Raw genomic sequence first — 22,744 nt, 5'->3', positions numbered from 1 at the left:
GAAGAAACATGGAAAAAAAAAAAAGTCATATTATTTGCAAACACAACATTTAAACCCTACATTGATTAATTCAGCTTACCTTAGTGGTAATATTACACTCAACAAAAATATAAATGCAACACTTTTGGTTTTGCTCCCATTTGTTTATGAGATGAACTCAAAGATCTAAAACTTTTTCCACATACGCAATATCACCATTTTCCTCAAATATTGTTCACAAACCAGTCTAAATCTGTGATAATGAGCACTTCTCCTTTGCTGAGATAATCCATCCCACCTCACAGGTGTGCCATATCAAGATGCTGATTAGACATATGATTAGTGCACAGGTGTGCCTTAGACTGCCCGCAATAAAAGGCCGCTCTGAAAGGCCACTTTATCAAGTCTGACGACCCCAAAGCGCTTTACACTACATTCAGTCATTCACACCCTGACAGTGGTGAGCTACGTTAACAGCCACAGCTGCTCTGGAGCAGACTGACAGAAGCGAGGCTGCCATACAACGGTGCCTCCAGACCCTCTGACCACTGGCAGCAGGCAAACGTTTTTTGCCCAAGGATGCAACAACTGACTTGGTTGGAGCGGGGGATCGAACTGGCAATAATTTTTTTTTTTACAATTCTATGAAAAATAAATGTAAAAGGTAACCTTAACAACAAGGAAATGCTTTACATTGTCAGTTTGTTTCTGATCTCTGTCAAGTTACGTATCATATTCAAACTTTTATAATATATTTGGCTTGCCTGTGCAAATTCTCAGTTATCTAAAAATGTTTTGACACCTATCCGTGAGTCTTTTTCAATTATGTCGGCTCGGACTTTTTGGCTGGGTCGAACATGTAAAACACTTTCAAACTGAGTTCAGTCTATAAAGCTATATAAATTTTAATTGCCTTTGAGAAACATCCCTAAACCATAAAGTATGAAAAGTTTAAATCCTTTATAATATTGTATTTGTACCTTTGATATGTATATATTTTGTTCCGTTTACCCTTTTGTACACGTTAGAGTCCAAAAAGGCAGTATTATTTATATTTTTTTATTTTATTTCTTTGGGCATCTCGTGTTACTATTATTTCAAATATATATATGATTAGGAAATAAACCTTCAATTCTCAATATTTTGAAGACGAAGACGATCGAATTTGTCGAATATTTTATATTTTTAAACTTATTTAATAACAATTTTTTTGTTTTTGTTTCATTAATTGCATAAAATGAGAAATCAAATTAAATGTATTTCAATTCAACGCAAAGACCGACCAAACAGATCTGTGTGTTGTTTTCATTGTGTTTGGTTGTTAAAGGGGCAGCACTTTATGGGCGGGATTTTAACTCCTAACCCAATCAGAGTGCTCCCCTCCTGTGTGCTGCAGTGTGATTGGTCGAAGCCTGCCTGCGCATCATGCCGATGTCGGTTAGCCGTGTAGCGGTTAGCCAGCAGCTAACGGTAACGCTGGAAACTGCGGGCCGTTTTTCCTCTAAAAACACACAAACACGGCACGAAAACAACGCAAAACATCTTCGCTGTTGGTCCTTCTACCACTCATAGTAAGTTGATCTCTCACTGTCCGAAAGCTGTTGTTGTTTTAGGTGTTAGCATCAGAGGTTAGTGGGGGGTTCTGCCTCCGTTATATCAGTCACAGAGCTAGCAAACGTCCAGTTTGACAAAAGCCGTTTTAATCACTTTATGTGTGATAAAGCACCTGGTTTGGCGCCGTGGGGCTGCTCTTTATGTCATAATACTGTATAGCAGGCGATCTCCCACCAGAGCATCCTGTTGCTCTGTTGTGCTCTGGTCTCTCAGCAGCAGTTGCTGTTTGTGCTCAGAAACGGTATAAACAGATTTTAGCAAAACACACGAACAAACTGTCTCACCTTGAAATTCAATTGTTCTTGTTTGGTTTAAGGTGCAAACTAAACGTGATGTGGCTGGATGCGCTCCGAACTGCCTAAACACACACAAAAAAACTAAGTAAATATAAGAACAACCGCCCAGGGGTCCGTTCTTCGTACGTTGCCTAAAACATCCGAGATCAAATGAGACATCCAAGATGATTTCATCCGGCTAATCATGATCCGGCTAATTGGGTTCTTCGAACACACCTGTTGTTTACGATTAGTATCACTGGATTGAGTTATCTGAGACAACTGCGCGTTCATGCGTTTGTTTAAAAGGGAAAATGTATCGATAGTAGAAACATTGATCAGCAACGCTGCTATTGGCTGTTCAGCATGAACAAAGAACGCCCAGAGTTTTTCTCCCAAGCAGAACAAGAGCTTTTAATGGAAGGTTATGCCGAATTTGAGTCATTAATTAAAACACCTAAAAACCAGTTAAAGCCAGGAGAGAGGGCTGGCAAAAAACAGCAGACAAATTAATGCGTAAATACTGTCCATGGTAGATGTTTCTATCACTTTCTACTGTATGAATTTTAGTATTTTAATAATCTCATATTTACTTTGTTCTTTTTGTCAGAGCCTCCACCGGATCCACTAGAACATGGGAACAAGTAAAAGTGAAATACAAAAATATTCTACAAAATGGTTGCCTTTAATTATTATACTTTATTTTAAAAAGGCACTTGTTATGTCAAGAGATCCAAATATCGGTGTCAATCCTTAGACACGGGAAGTAAAGGACACGTGCAAACTGGGAATTTTAACAAAAAAAAAAAATCTTTATCCATAAAAAATGAAAATTTTCCTTTTCCAAGTCATCCACAGTTTACACGGTAAACTGTATTGCTCCTTGGCTAGATAATCCATCCATAGTTTTTTCTAATACAATATACGGGTCGACAGGAAGCAAGCCTTTCAAAGTAAAACTAAACTTCACAATAAAATGGCCCGAACAAATCTTCCTATTGAATATGATAAAAATAAAAAGCAAACCATCATACAAATAACTTAAATATTTTCTATTTATGACGCTAACACCACTTTTCCTCTTTAAATGCCACTGTTAAATGATGTGTTTGTCTGTTTATAACAGCCACCAAGAAAAATCTCTCTACAATTACACTGTCGCGCTGCGCTAAAGGATCCTGTCTATTGCGCAACACGCGATTAATTACAAAAAACTCTGCAAGTTATTCTTGCACCTTCCGCAACAGGTTGCAGTCGTAAAAATGGACTCGGCTACGGCAGACTTCCCTATCTCCTCCGCTTATACAGCCGTGATCTAATCTTGTTTACATGAAATAAGCCTGCTCTAGAGCAGGCTTAAGCTGGCGCACATGTTGCTATGACAACAAGTGCAGGAAGTCTTTCGAAGAACCAAACGATCCAAGATCATGCCAAATCGTCAACAATGAAATCCTGCTAACTGAGTTAGCGACGTACGAAGAACGGACCCCAGGTGAGCGCAGCATTACGCTTTTCATGACCCGCACAGGTGCATCTCTTGCGTATATAATCATAGAAAAGTTCATTTTACGATAAAAATAAACATACAACTATTTCACACAGAGGGGCTTATGTTGTTAATTTTGATGATTGTGGCTCAAAGCAAATTAACAGTAGTATATTACATGATTAAACCAACAAAACAAGACTGCTACGCTGACTTTTACTTTGATTAAAGTTCTGGTCGCTTTGGTTTTCAAATGAAATACAAAATTTACCTTTTATGTGAAACGAGGGCTTTGGACCAGTGAGCAACAGTTCAATCCCTTTTCTCTTTAGCCCAGGTAAGACACTTATATTTGTGTCTCTTTTTTTTGGGAACATGGTGTAGGGCTGGACGATATTGGAAAAAAAAAGTATATCTATAAAATAGAAATCACATTGATCGATAATTATCAACAGATTCAAAACATATATTTCAAGTGCAGCCCTGGCCGTTTTATGCTGTTACTTAGCGAACTAGTTTTAGATACAGAACACCCAAACCAATTATTCATCGAACTTTTTACCAAAACTGCAAGTTTTTAAAAAAGAAAAAAAATCTCTGTGAATTCTTTGAAGGGGGTGGAGCTTCCTAGATCTGCGTTTGTGATTGGCTGGGAGGATATAGTGACTGTAATATTAACCTATTTGGCTAGAATACATAAGGAAGGAAAATTGTTATTCTATTGAACTTTTATTGACCTTTTTATACGTCTATCGATCGATTTATATTGTTATTGCATTATTGTCCAGCCCTAACATGGTAATACAATAAATGCAACAATGCAGACTCCATCTGCGGTCAATCCCACTTGTGCACATTTTTCACCCCTACTTTTTTCTTGCCCTAACTTTCTATTAACCCCCCTGGATATAACTCTCTGTGAGCTGCCAGACACGAGGTTACATGAAGCAGAGATTTAAAAAAAAAAGTATATAGGGTCAACAGCCCAGAGCAACAGTGAGTGTGAAAAAGAGGAGAAGAAGCGTGTCCGAGCAGGTGGAGAAAAGTGTCCGGTGTGTAGTGTGATAGGAGTGTCAACGAGAACGAAAGGAAAGGTGTACAAGACGGTGGTGAGACCAGTCATGGTGTCTGGTTTAGAGACTGCGGCACTTGAAGAAGAACCAGAAAGCAGAGCTGGAGGCGGCGGAGATGAAGATGCTGAGGTTCTGTTTGGGAATGAGGAGGGATAGGATCAGGAGGGAACGCATCAGAGGGACGGCTCGTGTTAGGCGTTTCAGAGATGAAGCCAGACTGAGATAGTTTGGGCATGTACAGAAGAGGGATAGTGAGGATATCTGTAGAAGAATGCTGAGGCTGGAACTGTTGGGCAGGAGGTCTAGAGGAGGAACGAACAGGAGATGTATGGACGGAGTGAAAGAGGACGTGAAGGTAGTCGTTGTGAGAGACGAAGATGCAGAAGATGGGGTTAGATGGAGACCGACGACTCGCTGTGGCGACCCCTAAAAGGAAAAAAAGCCGAAAGAAGAGCTGCCAGCTTCTTTAGCAATAATCGTCTGTGGCCGCTGACTTTCTGCTGGACCGTTGTCGAGTCGGCAGTCTTCCCCATGATGGTGTCGGCCATAACATACAAGCACTGCATTAGAAATCCTTTATTTGACTTATTTAATATTCACATTTTCTGAACTAAAAACTTCTTCATCCATAAATGAAACGTTCAGTCCGTAGAGTCAGGCTATTTATAAAGAAAACCTACAGGCATCACCTGATATTTCTGTCTTTGACACTGCAGCTGCCGTCTCTTCGTTCAATGTCAGGTTAAGATTCGGCCATTTGCTCATCTCCGCATCACTTGTTTCTTTTTTCCCATTGTTACGTCCTTTTGTCCTGTAATATGTAGTCAAACTATTTTTCCAGCATTTGTCTAATTTTGAGCAGAATTTGCTCCAGTTACAGTAAAACAGTTCATTACGAAGACAGACCAACACACAAGCCGCCCGCTGCTGTGGTAAAGGATGCAATGCAGGATGTTTTTATGTAGAAATTCACCAATAAATCAGCTACACTGATCATATTCACACAACTTTCCTTTAATAAGCTTTGTGCAGTGATACAGCCTGAAAATTCACCTTTTTTGCTATTGATCAACTGCACAAGTCTATAAAGCTAGCAAGCAACATGTGCTTTGATGCACTTTTTCTCAGATAATACTAGTTAGAAATGTATGCTTTGATGCATAAATGGGGACAATTATGTAATTTTTTAATTGTTTCATAGATTCAAACCTACGGGTGTATCTCAATAAATTAGAATATTGTGTAAATTGCAAGCTTTTTTTCAGAAAATGAAACTCGTGCTTTCATATTCAACAAATTAGAATATTATTGAAAAGCTCATATGTTTTAGGAACTCAGTTCACTAAGCGAAACACATTACATAGATTAACACAGACTGATAATGTTTTAAAACCTTTATTTTTGTTAATTAAGATTCTTTTCAACGTCCGGCTAATAAAAACGCAACATTTATGATTAAAATATTGCGTCAGACAATTGAAAGGCAAAATTTTTCATGCAGATGTTGATGAAAAGTATGTTTAATACTGGCTTAAAGGATGTTTTTCTTTTCCAAAGCGTACTTTTAATATGACAAACAAGCCTCTTCCGTATTCTGATTGATTGAAAATGACTGTAGGTTATATAGAATTATTACACATAGAGTGAGATATTCCAAGCCGTTGTTTCTTGTAATTTTGATGATTGTGGCTTACAGAAAATGAAAACCCCAAATTCAGGGTCTCAGAAAATTAGATTATTGTGAAAAAGTTAATTACTGGAAACTCGTGGTGTCACACCCAAATCAGCTAATGGACTAAAAACACCTGCAAAAGTTTTCCTGAGCCTTTAAATGGTCTCTCATTCTGGGTCAGGAGGCGACACAATCATGAGGAAGACTACTGACTTGACCGACGTCCAGAAGACGGGCATCAACACCCTTTACAAGGAGGGGAAGCCACAAAAGGTCCTTGCTGGAGAAGCTGGTTATTCATAGAGTGTGGTTCAGAGAATTAAGTGGAAGGAAGAATTGTGGTAGGAAAAGGTGCACCAGCAACAGTGTCAAGCAAAACCCATTGAAGAATTTGGGGTAGCTTCACAAGAAGTGGACTAAGGCTGGAGCCGATGCACCAAGAGCTACAACTACGCATAAATATCAGGTTCCTGGTGTCAAACCAGTCCTGAGCAAGAGACAACGTCAGACGTGTTTTAGCTGGGCTAAGGCGGAGAGGAACTGGACTGTTTCTCAATGGTCCAGAGTTCTGTTCGCCGATGAAATTAAATTCTGCATTTCATTTGGAAATCAATGTACCAGAGTTTTGAGGAAAAGTGGAGAGGCCCAGAATCCACGGTGGTCCACTGTGTTCCCTGAAGTCCACACTCAACCCAGCTACCAGGAAATTCTTGAGCACTTTATGCTTCCCTCTGCAGAAGAGCTGTATGGAGATGCTTTCCAGCAGGTCTTGGCACCTAATCACACCGCCAAAGGTACCAGAAGCTGGTTCAGCGATCATGGTGCTCCTGTTCTTGATTTGCCAGCAATCTCACCTGACCTGAACCGCGTAGAAAATCTATTGGCTGCTGTCAAGAGGAAGATGAGAAACACCAGAGCCAACAAGGCGGATGACCTAAAAACTTCCATCAAAGCAATCTGGGCTTCCATTACACCTATTCAACGCCACGGGCTGATGGCCTCTACGCCACGGCGCAATGATGCAGTAATTTATGCAAGAGGAGGCCCAACCAGGAATGAATGTACTTTTCAGAAGCCTGACATTTATGCCAAAACATCCGTTTTTGATTGTTGTGATATTCACATTTTCTGGGGTTTCTTTGCCTGTAAGCCCATGATCATCTAAATTACAAGAAGTTTAAAAGCTTTAAATATTTTACTTTGTGTAATGAATCTCCATCCAATAACCGTTTCACTTTCTGAGGTGACTGGCAAAAGCTATTGCACTTTCAGGAAATATTCTCATTTTATGAGATTCTTTTTTGGGTTATAGCCATTGGACAATCAATGAGAATCAGTGAAAATGGAATCAGCAGGTCAGAGATCAATTTTGATTGTTGCTCATTCATGGATCTTTACTTTTATAATTTCCTCAGCACTTTAAATCACTTTTTCTATATATTGCAGTGTTTTCATAGGCATCACTGTTAGATTTCCTCCCTATAAAGCTTTCTTTAGGTTTAAATGTGAATGTGTTCTGGTCAAAAATAATTCTGCACTTTTACTTTTCACCCGTTTATCAGATTTGAATAGGTTTTGGTTAAAGTGCTGCAGTTCTGCACATCTGTTCAGACAAAGCTGCTCTGTTCTCCTGTTGTTCCGCTGTCGGTACTCTAGAACCTAACTAAAGCTTTTATTTCTTTCAGAAGAGTCCTCCTCCATGCCTGAGGCGATGAATGAGCTGGTTCCTGCTGCTCCGTGGAGATGACCTGCCACCCTTTCTGGAATGGTCAGAATGGGGCCAGATGTGCCCCTTCTTAACGAGTACAAACAAGAGTTCTTCTGGAAGCGCTTCCCCCAAACTGTACTGGGGGGTCCTCGCTTCAAGCTAGGCTACTGCGCGCCGCCGTATGTGTACGTCAATCAAGCGGTTCTGTTTTTGACGCCATGGCTCTTCGGGGGCGTGGGCACTCTGCTCTGCCAGCTGCAGCTGCTGCAGGAGCTCTATGCCGCCGTGCTCTCCGGCATGCTCATGTTTGCGGCTGCAGCAGGCGTTCAGGCCCTGGCCATGTACGCTGCGCGGAGGGGTGGCACAGTGGTGGAGAGACTCGGTGTGGCCAGCATCCTGGTCGATGAGGAGGAGGTGGAGTTTACGCACTGTGTCAGCCCAGAAACGGTCCGATTCATCGCCCCCGGGAAGCGGTTTGGCCTTAATGTGGTGCTGCACACGGTCCTAGCCGGGGTTCTCTGTGGCTTCGGGACGTGGTACGTGTTCCTGGGCAGACTGACGGCCCTCTACGGCAGCACCGGCGTGTCTCTTGTGGTGTTTGTGCTCAGCTGGGTAACTCTGTGCATAGCCGAGTACTCCCTGATTGTAAATACGGCTGCGGAGACGGCCACTTTTCAGGCACAGGACACGTACGAGATCACGCCGCTCACCCGGCCACTCTACATCTTTATTTTCATCGCCGTGGACTTGGCCAACAGGTGGGAAAGAACCAAATAGAGTTCCGTTTTCAGAAAGCTGTCACGCTGATGCTAACGTTTCGCTGTTGTGTAGGTTCTCACATGCTGTTCCCGAGCTCCAGCCGGCCAGCCAGGCTCTGCACGTAGTCTTTGTCTTCCTGCCTCTGCTGTGGGCTCTGGGGGTTCTCCCGCCGCTCGACGCCTTGCTCCTGTGGGGCATGGAGCAGGCTCTTGTATTTGGCCTAGGAGGCTCACCCATGTCCAGCAACATCAGGTACATGCATCCAGGTCCATAAAATGACCCGTGCCCATCTGTCTCCTTTGCTTTTGCTACAGAAAACTTGGATATTTGCTTGAGTTTGTGTTGAGTTAATTTAGTTTCACATTGTCTTGCATTTTGACAAAATCATTCACTTTATCATTTCATTGTAGTGCAAATAGTGTACAACAAAGTACTAAGATATAATTTAGCTGGGATCAGATGAAAACAGAAAAAAAAAGATAAAATACGGTGCTGTGGAAGGTTATCTACTCACTTAAAGATTTCTTGTGTTTGTCTTTTTGTCACACTTAATGTTTCAAATCATCAAACTAATGTTGATATCTGGTACAGATGAATTGAGTAAATATGAAAAGCAGTTATTAAACAAAGGGAGAACAGCTATGCAAACAAGCGTGCCACTATGAACAAGGAGTTGCCCCACTTGTTAAATCATAAATTACTTGTGATTAACCACATTTTTAGGTGTCTGATTACTGCTGGACAGAAACAATAAATCAGCCACCTGACAGCAGAAATAGGCTAAAAAAACAACAACTTTCTCCCTGATCTAAAGAAATTCAACAACAGATTAGAAACAAAGTCACTGGCATCAATCAGCCTGATAAGGGTTATAAAGCCATTTTGATTCTCTGAGACTCCATCATCCACAAAATATCATCCATAAAAATAAAATCACAGTTTAAAATCTGCATTTTGTTTATTTAGGTTTGTCTGATACTAAGATTTGTTTGATCTGAAACATGTAGATGTGACAAAAAAGAAAAACCAGCAGAAATGATCTATGGAAGGGGGCTGAATACTTTTTACATCAAAGTATTCAGCCCTCCTGAATCCTATCGCCACCTTTTGCTGCTTTTAGAGCTGCAAGAGTTTTTTGGAGATTCTCTCCCAGCTTTGCTCATCTATAGATACAACTTTTTTTCTTTGCTTAATTTTTATAGAAAATAGCTCAAGCTCAGCCAGATTGGTTGAAAAGTGTCTGTAGATATAAAATTTCAGAGTTAGAGCTGGATTTTTAATATCACAAACTAGGAGAGCCTCCTTTTCCCTGCTGAGAAAAGGATCCCCACAGCAAGCGGATGCCAACTTTACGTTTCAGGACGGGGTCTTCAGAAATAGTTTTTCTCCACACAGACCTTTTTGCATGTAGGCTAAGGAGTTTTTTCTCTCCTACACCAGACCGTCGTCCTCTACATGTTTGCTGCGTCGCCCTGCTGCTCATGGAAAACGACAAAAAACGACTTCTTGACTTTTCTTTCTTCTTGTTCCTCCTCCAAAATAGCTCCATTCGAAGACAGCTGTATTTATACGGAGATTAGATTACACCCAGGTTGACTCTAATTGTGAGGTGACTTCTGATGGCAATGGGTTAAACTATTGTATTTAGGTTTGTCAGTAAAGGGGGTTAAATAGGGATCCACATCTCATGTTTACTACTAAAATGAGGTAAACCATGTAACCATTTTTTTTTTCAAGCTGTATGCCAACGAAATTTCGTTCTGTACGCACTTTGTGCATACAAAATGACAATAAAGTTGTCTAAGTCTATCATATAACTTTGCCTTTACTGCAGGATGCTGTACGTTGGTCTGTCATCTAAAAACCTGAGTTAAATATAATGAACGGTTCTGCTTTTATGTGTAAAAAGTACAAAAGGGATGAATACTTTTTCAAGGCCCTATATATCCATTTCTATCAGTCTTATCCATTTATCATGTGAGTTGTTTGTGTGTCCTGGTTTCAAAGTTAAAGGTCGTAATTTGGTCTGTATTTAACTGAATTTAATGCACATTTTTATTTTACATTTTCAGTTTATCTGAGGGGTATTAAAGCTGATGTATCTCTGATCCGTATCCCCCAGGCTGCTCTCCATGTTTGCTGTGTCCTTCGGCGTAGCCGTGTGTAATTACTTCATCCCCTCAACGCTGGGCGTGGTCCTCTTCTCCACCTCTGCCGGGTTCCTGCTCAGCCTGGACCTGAGCCAAGTCGGCACGCTCTGCAGACGCCAGAGACTCGTCTTCAGGGATCACAGATTTCACGGCGGGGGCTCGCCGCCCTTTCCTCTCACTTCCTTCGGCTGGACTCTTGGCTGCAGGGAGCTGCTCCTGTATTTGAGCTTGCTGGTGGCGGCCACGGCGGAGGCGGGACTGTTGCATCACTTTCTTGGTGCAGTTCAGTCCCGGGACTTGGTTACAGGACCCCAAGGTCCGGTTAGCTACCTCCTCCTCATACTTTTCTCGCTCTGCTGGGCTCTAAGGGAGGTCCAGGGAGCTTACGTAGTTGGAGGGATGTTCCTGAACCCCCTGTACCCCAAAGGACTGTCCAATGTGCAGAGCTTCAAGCAGAAGAACAGAGGGTTGCACGTAGCCGCTGCAATCCGAAGAGTCCTACTTTATCTTGGTGAGCATATAGCCGCAGGTCTTTCATTGTCTTATATCAAACAGATGTTTATACTTCATAACGACGCAGCTGACCAGAACCTGCTCTGTGTTTCACTTCAGTGTCTCCATTTGCGATGGTTGCTTTCCTGTCGATGGACAAATCTCTGCGGTCGCTCCACAGTGCCTCCGTCAGCGTGGGATTGACACGAGCCTTTAGAGGGGTACGTTCACGCATTAAAGAGCTTCTGGAGGACGTGCAGAAAATCTTTCTACACTGCAAAAACGGAACTAAAAATAAGTAAAATTTTCTTAAAATGTGTGTATCTATCCTTGATTTGAGCAGGTAAATAAGATGGTCTGCCAACAGAATAAGATTTTTGCACTTAAAATAGGAACAGTTCATCTCTATCATCTTATTTCAAGTGCTAAATGTCTAACTATCTTAATTTAGGGGTCAAAATACTCATTCCATTGGCAGATGATCTTATTTACCTGCTCAAATCAAGGACAAAAATACTATGTTTAAGAACATTTTGCTTATTTTTAGATACATTTTTGCAGTGTATAAACAGAAATGTGTAATAATCTGTGCCATACTCTGAGAGGGCGAATGTTAAATGTCTGTAATTTAAATGAAAACGGGACGAAAGAGGAACGTTTTTGCCGTCTTTTGAGTTCCACTTCAAAAGTGTTCTTGCCTTTTAGGTGTGGCAGAGCTCAGAGGATGCCTTGCTCCAGATGGTGGTGGTGGTCATAGTGCAGCTTGCAGCTGGAGATAAAACACTACCTGGATGGGACACCCTGGGTACTGGAGTTCAGCTTCTTCTGGTGAGCTCAACATGAATCAACTCGCTGTTGACAGGGCAGGTGCCGGCACACCTAGTAAGGTTCTGCAAAAGACCTCAGATATATTTATTTATTGCAGAAGTCTGACTGTTTTTCATGTATTTGAACTCATTCTGTACAAATTTAAATGAAATACTTTTCTAGGGTTGCAAAGCGGCTCAGTTGGCAGCGCTGTTTCTTTGCAGCACCAAGGTCTTGGGTCCAAATCCCGGCCTGGGGACTTAACAATGTTCCCCGGGGCCTGACGGCGAGCATGAGGTGCTGCTCCACTTGTTTGTGACAGTCGAACATAAAACGCTTGTTCCTGGTATCGCTCCTAAACAACCGAGTAGATGGGATTTTATGGTTTTATGAAGACTTGGTGACCCTTGGTGACTCTTTCTCTCTGTGTGAGGTGGAAAGATAAGCTTGCCAGGTGACCAGTGGCTTAAAGAAATTAGCCTCTCTGTCATGTTAAATAGATCTTTAAGGGGAACAGAAAGTCATGGATTATTAATGAAGACTTTCTGGAAACTCGGCTAAAGTTAAAGTGTAACTCATCCCAATGTAAAAGCAAAATTCCCAGACAAATTAAAAAAATTCAGTAGGCAGGGACACGGTCCAACTACTGTATATATTATTGTATTTATTTCCTGCATTGTAATCCAGGCAGGATCACTGACAGCTTTGCTCACGCAAGATCCATTTGCAACGAGGAAACAAAGTGTGGTTGATCTTCTTTCTGCTCTCTTTGCTCTAATTGAACTGCAGGCGGTCGGGTTTAAGGACGAGGCAGCAGCTGTGGCAAGACATTAGCATTTAATCGCTAGACTGGATATTAATTACTGATATCTGCAACATAATTTTGCTTATGTTGCAGATATCTTAAATCAAACTTTATATAAGTCGCAGTGACATCATTACGTTATAGGCATCTATAATGGTAATCCCGCATAATTAAACTTACTGATTAAATGTTAAAACCGCATGCCATATTCCCACAGCGGCAGAGCTACCGAGGTCAGTTTTTGCAAATTACGTCACAGAACGTTTGAACCAATAGCAAAACGGATTTGAAATTCAATGCAAGGCCACCGTTTAACCCCAGGAGGGTGACGATTTTAGACACAAAAGCAGGATTTCAACAAATCTGCACTAATTTGTCAAAATAATGACAAGGATATGTAGACAGTACTATAAGACAACCATGTTATCAGTTTATTGGCAAAAAGTAGTTTATTTGGGGGTGAGCTAGCCTTTAAAGTAAAGTAAGTTTATTTTAAAAGGATTGTTGTGCCAGTTGGGAATTTGTTAAAAACTGTTATTTTTCACTTTGGGGTTTCTTTTTCCACTGAATAAATTGTTGCTGCAATAACAAAATATATTTTAAAGCATCTTTACCAGCAAATGTGTCTGCATCTGTGTGTCCATCCCTTAATTCTGCAGGATTTAATTTAATTAGGAAGTAATTACGGTACACTTTAAAAATGTGTGTTATACATACTGTACAAAACATTTTATTGAAAGTATTAAAGTAATAATTCCTCAATAAAATATGTAACGAAAACATTTTCTCCCCTAAAACGAATAGGCATGAGCTGATTGGACCTTCTGCTGGCTCATAGCTGCTTGTGTTCATTTATAATCCAGGTGGGCCTCCTGATGGACAGGCTGACTCAGTTCCTGGCCAAATTAAAGTTTACCCTCACCGTCCTGGTGACGTCCTGGACAGAGAAGAAGCAGCGTCGTCAGTCGGCCGGAACCCTCCTGGCCCTGAACGCGGCCCTGTGGCCGCTGGTGCTGGCAGTGGTGACGCTCTCCGCGCTGCTCTCTGCCCCCCTGCTGCCTCTTTTCACCCTGCCCATCTTCCTGGTGGGATTTCCCAGACCGCAGCGCAGTTGGCCGGGCCCGGTGGGCACCGCCTGTCCCTGTCCGGACTCTGTCTTCTACCAGCAGATGAGTGGAAGTCTGGCCTCTGCGCTAAGGACGGCTTTTGCGAGCGGTTCACTCGGTTAGTGGGTTGTACATGTTACCTTTATTGATTATGGGTTGTTGTTTTTGTTTCTTGTTTGTATATTTGTATATTTAAAATTATATTCATGGTTTGCTTTTTGAGTAAAATTGAATTGAAAAATGTAGCAATCTAAAGATGATAGCGTGGCATAAATGTACATTTATTTCTGTGGCGTTTTATTTTCCACTGCAGCACAAACAGCAGCTCACACGGAGCTCAGGAAGCCATTTATTAGATATTTCTTTTGTATTTTGACATTTTTTTGCTTTATTTTAGTGACCCAACACTCCTGTGGGTTAATATGCAAAGGAGTACGCATCGAAGCATCCCCTCTCACGGTTAGATGGCAAAAGAAACTCTGTTGTGAGCAGCCTTTTTGAAGTACTGGCGGTAATGGCGGGCTTACATCACCACGCCGAGTTCCCTGTGAAGTGACCCAAAAAAACCGCTCTGATCTGTATTCATTACATCCGAATGTTTCCGCAACATTAACCGCATAATACTCCGAGGCTGAGCCGCACTGCTGCTGGGAAATACTCTGCGCTCAATTAGAAAGGGCTAAATGGGGAAATAAAAAAAAATAAAAAAAATACACATGCAGACAGAAAGCTGATATTTTGGGATCGGTCACTCAAAAGCGATCAAAAATGTTGTTTAGCTTTAAAGCTGTGGCAGTGATGTAATATTTAGGATGGCGACTCGCAGTCAAATGATGGCGGTTTGTACCGTTGCTTTGCTCTGCTCACACTGGGGGCTACGGAGCAGTGAGCAGGAAAGGAATCTGCTCAGTCTGTCGCTTCCCATCACGATGTAGCGGCCGGAACTATTCTGAGATGTCATTACGGGACGCAGCATTATCCCTGAGCCACGCAGCCACTAGTCATAGTGAAACCAAAGCTTCCTTAACCTCGGTGCACTGCTGTCTTCTGTCTGCAGAAATCAAAGTCCTGCATCATGTTAAAAAAAAAATGGTGGCAGGGCACGGACCGGAGCAGCTGTAATGTTTAGATCGCTGTGGATCCAGCCACTGTTACACTGACCTGTGCTTGCTGATGCGATGTATACTCCACAACGTAACCATGTTATCCTTTCAGTCCACAGAGGGGCAGCCGATTAAAAAAAAATGAAATTGATGTTTGTTAGGTTGGGTGCATGCTGGGTGTTTCCCCCCTTTCCTGACCTCAGATGATGTGTCACGCCTCCTTTATGCGTTCAGCGCACCAACGACTCGTGATGTGCTCTCTCCATCTCTAGGTTCTGTTGCCCCGGGCTCCCATTTTCTGGGACGTTTCCAGGACCGTATGGTTTGGATAATGATACTGGAGAGAGGATATGGCTACTGTACAGTTAATATTAAGGTACTGCATCGTTTCTTTTTCTGCCTTTTTAAGGGTCGTCGCAGGTGATGCTGTTTCACTGTTGAGGAATTGCTGCAAAGTCACCTGAACTTTCTTAGTTAGAAATGTTTTTGTCAGTCATGAGTTGAATTTGGCTCCATTCTGTTATGACTATGACTAGATTGTGTTAAAACTGTCTTTACACCTGGATTGACTTAACTAAATATATATGTGGAAAAATATGGACACCACCTTAAATTCTTTTTTTTCTTCAAAGGAAATGTTCCCATACCGATTTCTTTTCTTGTTTTTATTTCTGGAAAATAAAGTGATAAAATTACAGATGAACATAAACCATTAACTTTGTTTTTCCTCATTAAACCAAATATATAAGGAGAAAGTTAGGACACCCTTCCCCCTAATGGCTGGTCTTTAGTGAGATGCTTCTTGTAGCCCTCCACCGGTTTCTGAAATTTCAGCATTAGGGATGGACGATATAGGAAAAAAAGCATATTTATAAAATAGATATCATATCGATCGATATTGATAATTATCAAAAAATTCAAAACGTTTATTTTAAGTGCAGCCCTAGACATTTTATGCTTTTACTTAGCAACCGATTTTTAGATACAGAACACACAAACACTGAATTGAATCTTTATTCAACCAACTTTTTACCAAAACTGCGTTTGTTTTTAAAAAAGAAAAAAAGAATTATCGTCCAGCCCTAATCAACGTTGAGATGTTTGCATTTCCATCCCGCTTCAAGTCATCCCCACAGCATCGCAGAAGGATAAAGATCTGGATCCCAGACTTTCTATTTCTTTAATATCCTGGAATTCTTTATTTATTTTGTCTCCAACGTTTCTCATGTTCTGGTGTCCACATAATTTAATTTTATACTCATCTTACCGAAGAACATTATACCAGAAGTCCTGGTCTTTGCTTACGTCCATCCATCACTTGTCATGTCGCTTTCTGACTGTACAGGCGTTGATATCAACATTAGCAAGAGAGAGCTGTGGGTCCCTTGATGGACATTTTAGTTTTTTTTGGAGGCTTCCTTTAGCATCTTGCGGTCTGCTTTCAGGGGGAACTTGCTTGGACAGCCAGGCTTTGACATGTCGGCAGATGTTTTGAAGGTCTTTCACTTGTAGACTGTTTTGCCAGACTGCTCTAAGCTCTTTACTTCTGATTTCTGATGGTCTAGGACAGCCCAAAAACAAGGAGTCAAGAAGACACAAAACTAAATTTATATGAGTTGAACACGGCCATCATCCATTAAAATGCAGAGTAACGATTTTCTAAACATGTACACCAGAAGTGATACGCCTGTAAATTTAACGATTTTTGTTAATTTATGACTTCAATGTCTCGCTGTCACTGAAATTGATGTTGAATTATCCTTAGGTCCAAATATTTTACGAAAACACTCTAGTCATGATGGGGTTGTCCTATTTATTTTTTATGCACAACTAGGGCTGAACGATTTTGGAGAATAATCTAATTGCGATTTTTTTTTTCTTAATATTGTGATTTAATGCGATTTTTTTTTTTTTTTTTTCCAGTTTAATTTATCATGTCTTTCAAATATATACAAACAACAAATCAATTTGTTTCCTCGCTGTGCAGATTAGTTGCTAAAAGACCCACAGCACCTAAACTCAGAGCAGTAATGATTGCGTTCTGCCTACAATATATTTCAACCAAAATTGCAATTTTGACTTTTCTCTGCGTTAACCACAAGCAACAAAAATGACCTCTAAATAAAGATGTTTGTAAACAAGGACTATTTTAAAAAGAATTTTTAATGTTTCTATTGATCAGAATATTATTCAAGAGAACAGCTTTTAGTTGATTTGGACATCAATCCTTGTTGAACATAAAGTGCAACCAGTCTATGTATTAAACTGATTGACCTGTACTTAATGCTATGTATGATTATATAAACTCTAAAACAAGTAATAAAATTAGATTATCTCACTGCTGCAACTGTCTTCCCTTCCATGTGGAGGCAAACCCACTTCAAACATTTTACAAACACCTAATGGACGTGTCTAATTCCCTAATTGTTACATAGCCAAAAATTGCAGACTCTGCGATTTGGAAATTGCGGTTTCTTAAATCGCGATTATATTGAAAATGCGATTAATTGTTCAGCCCTATGCACAACTGTATTTCAGTAATTGTATTTGATCTGGTTGTCTTGCAAAGTGCACTAAGGTGAGATTTGTAGTAAATTGTTGCTGTATGAATACATTGAATTTAAAAGAAGACGGTGTTTCCTGTTTGCTGCAGGGTTTAGAGCTGCAGGAAACGTCCTGCCACACAGTGGAGGCCCGTAGGGTGGACGAGGTTTTTGAGGCTGCTTTCGAGCGTCCTGAGCGTCTTGGCTTCACCCAGGGCTTTAACCTCCACTGGGGCAACGCCCTCACTCCCTGCGCGGCACTCGCGGTCCGGGTCTACTCTGACGCCAGAAATGTGCTCTCTGGCATCATCGACTCCCACGACAACCTGAGGAAACTTCAGGAGGACTTCATGAAAGCGCTGATCTGGCTGCTCCTCCGGTATTGCGTGCAGAGGCATAAAGGGTTGCTGTGGAGCAGTGAGGTCGGGTCCGGCATCGGGGGCATGAAGTCCCAGTCCTCCCAGTTAGCCCAGACTACTTGCAACCAGCCGTCTGAGGCTGTTGTGGTGGAGTCCAACGTGTCTTCTCTCAGGTTCAGGCAGGACAGTTCCAGTTTGACGTCTTTTGGGGACTGGTCAGACGAGGATGACCTATTCGGGCCTCAGCCAGCCAGGCGGACCGTGGCGTTGGTGACAGCAGAGGCCCAGCCTGGACACTCAGCGCTGCAGATTGGGGCCTCTCTGCCAGGCTCTGTGGAAATGGACAGTCTCTTTGAAAACATGGCGCTGTCCGCCCTGCAGCCACTGCAGCCTCTGGGACTCGGCATCGGGATGCCGGCCGTGGACAAAGGCCGAAACCCGGAGGTCCTCAGAGAAAGTCCTCACCTGAACTTCAGCTGCCCCCAGTCTGAGGTCTTCAACCTGCCTCCAGGCTGGAGGACGGCACCGTTACTCCCGTCCCGCTTGCTGTTGCTCAGGCCGTTGTTCCCAGAGGACTGGTTTCGGTTCAGCTTGGGGCGCTTCGGCCTCGCCGTGCAGGGCGAGACGTCGGAAGACACCACCAAAGCTCTGAAGGAGGACGACGTCTTAAAGGATCTACACGTGAAGGTGGCTCTTTCCTGTCTCATCTCCGTGGGCGCCGAGTCGGCCTTCACCAGTCCGAGCTACATCTACAGGCTCTACTGTGGAGACGTGCCGTGGACAGAGGGACTGGACTGGCTGTCTTCAAGCAAAGAGCTTTACCAGCTCACGCTTCAGGCTTTCAGGTAGAGGCGCTGTTCAGCATCTGCAGATTTGAACTCGTTTCAAGAGAGCCACAGCCTCCGTGAGTGATCTGTCTCTGTTTTTTTCATTTTCTCACAGGTTTAGTTTCAAGCTGCTGTTTGATCAGGCGAGCCTGGGGCCGATGGAGTCCCCCGAGGAGCTGTTTAGCACTTTAGAGGAATATGAGAGAGACTGGTACATTGGCCTGGTGACGGAAAAAGGCTGGCATGACAGCGTCGTTCAGGAGAAGCCCTTCCTGTTCTCACTGGGACATGACCTGACTATGGTAACACAAACAGGCTCAATAAATTAGAATATCATTGACAAGTTGACTTATTTCAGTAATTCAATTCAAAAACTGAAACTCGTATGCTGCTTAGATTAATGTTTCAATCATCTATTTTTCCTCAGTTTTACGCCGTACAAAAACGTATAAAAGCCAAATTTTTAAAATAAAATGTATACACGAGAACAATTAAAACTATTATGTGCAGTTGTCTAGCAGTGATTGACAGTAAACCACAAGAAGTCATTGCTAAAGAATTTGACTCTATAGAGTCATTGAAGCACATGGAAAGTTGAGTGGAAAGAAAAAATGCATAGAGATCTACCCCCCAATACAAGCACTGGTCATATAATTAGTTAATAATTTGTTTTTAGGAATTCCATTCAAAAAGTGAAACATCTATATCATATTCATTGTTATACCCCAATTTTTTATCTTAGAAATTAGAATATTACTTGAGAACAATACAAACAAATGATTTTTAGAAATGTTGGCCAACTGAGAAGTATAAACATGAGAAGTATGAGTGTGTACAGCACTCAGCACTTAGTTGGGGCTCCTTTTCCTAACCTGACTCTCACCAGATGGATTTTGTTCTGCAGAGCTCTGCACATCCATCTGGGATCGCTTCAGATGTATTTAAGAAGGAGGGGCCTTATCACAAATCCTTGCATCTGATTGAATAAACCACTTGTCCGCGGTACATCAACCACTCAAATCAAACCGAAACCATCGTTTCCTCTAAATAAAATTTGGTAGATTGGACAACAGTCATCTTGCTAAGCTGCGAGCCGCCTTTGTTCTCTAAATCCAGTCGCTTTTCTGTTACGTCACATCTCTGAAAATCCCGCCTGGCTTTTCCTGATTGGCTCGTCCATTTTATGTGGTATTGAAATCCCTCCCGGTGGCAGCGAGTCCAGATGGACGTGTGGAGCTTAGCAGAACTACGTCCATCTGGTGAGAGTCAGGTTACCGTTTCCCTGGATTACTGCAGCGATGCGGCGTGGCATGGAGTCCATCAGTCTGTGGTGCTGCTCAGGTGTTCTGAGAGCCCAGGTTGCTCTGATTGTGGCCTTCAGCTCCTCTGCATCGTTAGATCTGGCTTGTCCCATCTTCCTCTTCACAAAACCTCATACATTTTTTATGGTGTTATGGTCAGGCGAGTTTGCTGGCCAACTAAGAACAGGGACACCATGGTCCTTAGACCAGGTACTGGTAGCTTTGGTGCTGTGTGCAGGTGCCAAGTCCTGTTGGAAACTGAAATCTGCATCTCCATAAAGTTGGTCAGCAGCAGGGAGCATGAAGTAAAACCTCCTGGTAGACGGCTGCGTTGACCTTTGACCTCAGAAAACACAGTGGACCAACACCAGCAGATGACACGGCACCCAAACCATCACTGACTGTGGAAACTTTCCACTGGACCTCAGCAACGTGGATTCTGTGCCTCTCCTCTCCTCCTCCAGACTCTGGGACCTTGATTTCCACAGAAAAGCTAAATTTACTTTCATCAGAGAACATAACTGTGGACGACTCAGCAGCAGTCCAGTCCTTTTTGTCCTCAGCCCAGGAGAGACGCTTCTGACGCCGTCTCTTGTTCTAGAGTGGTTGACACCAGGAACGCTGCAGCTGAACCAGGACCTGCAGACGTCTGTCTGCTGGTTCTGAAGCTCTGATCCAGCTGCAGTCCACTCTTTGGGAATCTCCAACACATTTTAATGGGTTTTGTTTCACAATCCTCTCGTTTCACAGTCATCCCTGTTGCTTGTACACTTTTCTTCTACCACATCTTTTCCTTCCCTTCGCCTCTCTATTAATGTGCTTGGACACAGAGCTCTGTGAACAGCCAGCCTCTCTAGTAATTCAATTCAGTTTTATTTATGTAGTACCAATTCACAACTTGTCATCTCAAGGCACTTTCAACCAATTACCAATCATTCAGTGTGCTGTATATAGAACTGAAAAGTTTCCATATGTCCGTTTTACAACGGTGCGTTTCACTGTAATTTAGTCAGCTCAGTCAAAAATTGCTTGGGAAATCTCTTTGTCTACAACCCTTTTCAGATGAAAGTACATTTTGCATTTTATTTCGTAAATCAAAGGTCCTGCAGCTAGAGAGACAACGTCCAAGCTGCTTGAGTCTTCGGTCTGTGATGCTTTGAGGAGCCGTGTCATGTTCTGGTGTTGGTTCATCGTGTTTTATCAAGTCCAACGTCAGAGCAGCCGTCGTTCAGGAGGTTTTAGAGCACTTCATGCTTCATCCTGACAAGATGCTGACTTCATACCTCCCCACACTGGTCTGAATTAAACCCCTACACAAGTGAAGTGAAGCTTGTGAAGCCTGTTCTTAGCAAACATTGTTATATTCTCATTGTTTACAACGGCAGGGCGGCCATCTTGTTTTACTAGCCTGTTTCACAGCATGGATTTAGTTGCACTTTGAATTCAGGTCGACTCCCAGATGAAATGCTTGACATAAAAGCAAGATTAAAAAAAACTTTAATTTGTTTTTGTGAAACGAGGAAAAGAAAAATTGATGAATCTGATTTGGTAGAATAACATCTGAGATTTTATTTTCAAGCCGAAAAGAGACACCAACAATGAGGATAAGCTGCAGGTCCTGAGAATTTCTTTTCTCAAAATACATTTACTTTTTTTTTTTTCTTTTTTTACTAAGAGTTACATTTGTTCACCAGCTATAGGCCAAAATAATCAAAATGAACACTTAAAATAACACCACTGTGTCTGCAATAAATCTTACTCTTACACTTGAATTACTGACATAAATTAACTTTTTGAGGATATAAAATCTTTTAGAGGCGCACCTGTGCCATCGATGCCTCACCTTTGATCTGCGTTAAGTTTTTCATGTGTAAAAAGAAGTGATTTAGTTTTTTTGGGTTTACTCTAGTTTATTTTTTATTCCACAGGGTACCTACACAGGCCGGGTCCTGTCCCTACAGGAGCAGTTGGTGCAAGTAGGACGCCTGAACGGAGAGGGCGTCCGGGGCCAATGGGCGAACCTTTCTTGGGAACTCCTGTACGCCACAAACGACGACGAGGAGCGGTACAGCATCCAGGCTCACCCGTTCATGCTCCGAAATTTAACTGTTCAGGCGGCCGACCCCCCTCTGGGATACCCCATTTACTCCTCCGCCCCCCTTCACTTCCCCTGCCTCTGACCCGAGGTCCCTCGTACCCCCCCTCATCCATTTTGCAGATGGAAACGACAGCTAGTCAAAGGAAAAACCTCCGTCATTTCTTGAGTTTAAGTTTGTAAGCTGTTGGCTCGTCGTCTGTTTACCCGTTCTCTCTCTCACATTAACTGGCAATCTTGGTGCTTGACCTCTTCCATTGCAGAAGGACGTGCATTATTCATTTTCAACGTTTCAAACAGAAAGTTTAGAAAACGGGAACATTTGAAGCCAAAAAAAACAGAGTCAAGCAGACAATTAGGTTCAAAGTAAGCACATTTTGATCAATTTTTGAATTTAAAAGAAAAAAAAAAAACATAAATCAGTTTTTGTTTTGAAAAAAAAAAAACATCTAGTTTTATTGTACTTTGTTTCCACAGTTTCTCTTTTCATCTCCATGTCATGAAAAAAAAAAAAAAAGATAATTTGAATGTTCTGTTCAGGATATCAAGGATGTGCCTTGGGAATATCTTGCTCTTTCTTTGTCAGTGCT

At 42.0% G+C, this 22,744-nt stretch overlaps 1 protein-coding gene across 2 annotated transcripts; it reads left to right on the top strand.

The window, feature by feature from the left end:
- The first annotated feature begins 1,384 nt into the window (after nt 1–1,384).
- Nucleotides 1,385–22,567, top strand: pcnx4 (pecanex 4). Of its 2 annotated transcripts, none has more exons than XM_036150458.1 (11): nt 1,385–1,550; nt 7,788–8,565; nt 8,639–8,818; nt 10,689–11,227; nt 11,329–11,429; nt 11,914–12,036; nt 13,684–14,044; nt 15,302–15,405; nt 17,683–18,776; nt 18,874–19,060; nt 21,988–22,567. In XM_036150458.1, the coding sequence occupies exons 2-11, from the start codon at nt 7,865–7,867 to the stop codon at nt 22,237–22,239; spliced, it is 3,642 nt and encodes a 1,213-aa protein (XP_036006351.1). In that variant the 5' UTR covers nt 1,385–1,550; nt 7,788–7,864; the 3' UTR covers nt 22,240–22,567. The 2 variants fall into 2 exon arrangements, with proteins under 2 accessions (XP_036006351.1, XP_036006350.1); XM_036150457.1 differs by having other exon boundaries at nt 7,785–8,565.
- Nucleotides 22,568–22,744: the final 177 nt, after the last annotated feature.

The sequence above is a fragment of the Fundulus heteroclitus genome, chromosome 19 (assembly GCF_011125445.2).
Source record: "Fundulus heteroclitus isolate FHET01 chromosome 19, MU-UCD_Fhet_4.1, whole genome shotgun sequence".
Lineage (NCBI taxonomy): Eukaryota > Metazoa > Chordata > Actinopteri > Cyprinodontiformes > Fundulidae > Fundulus > Fundulus heteroclitus.
Note: the sequence above shows the minus strand (reverse complement) of the source record. Positions and strands in the feature narration are given on the sequence as shown.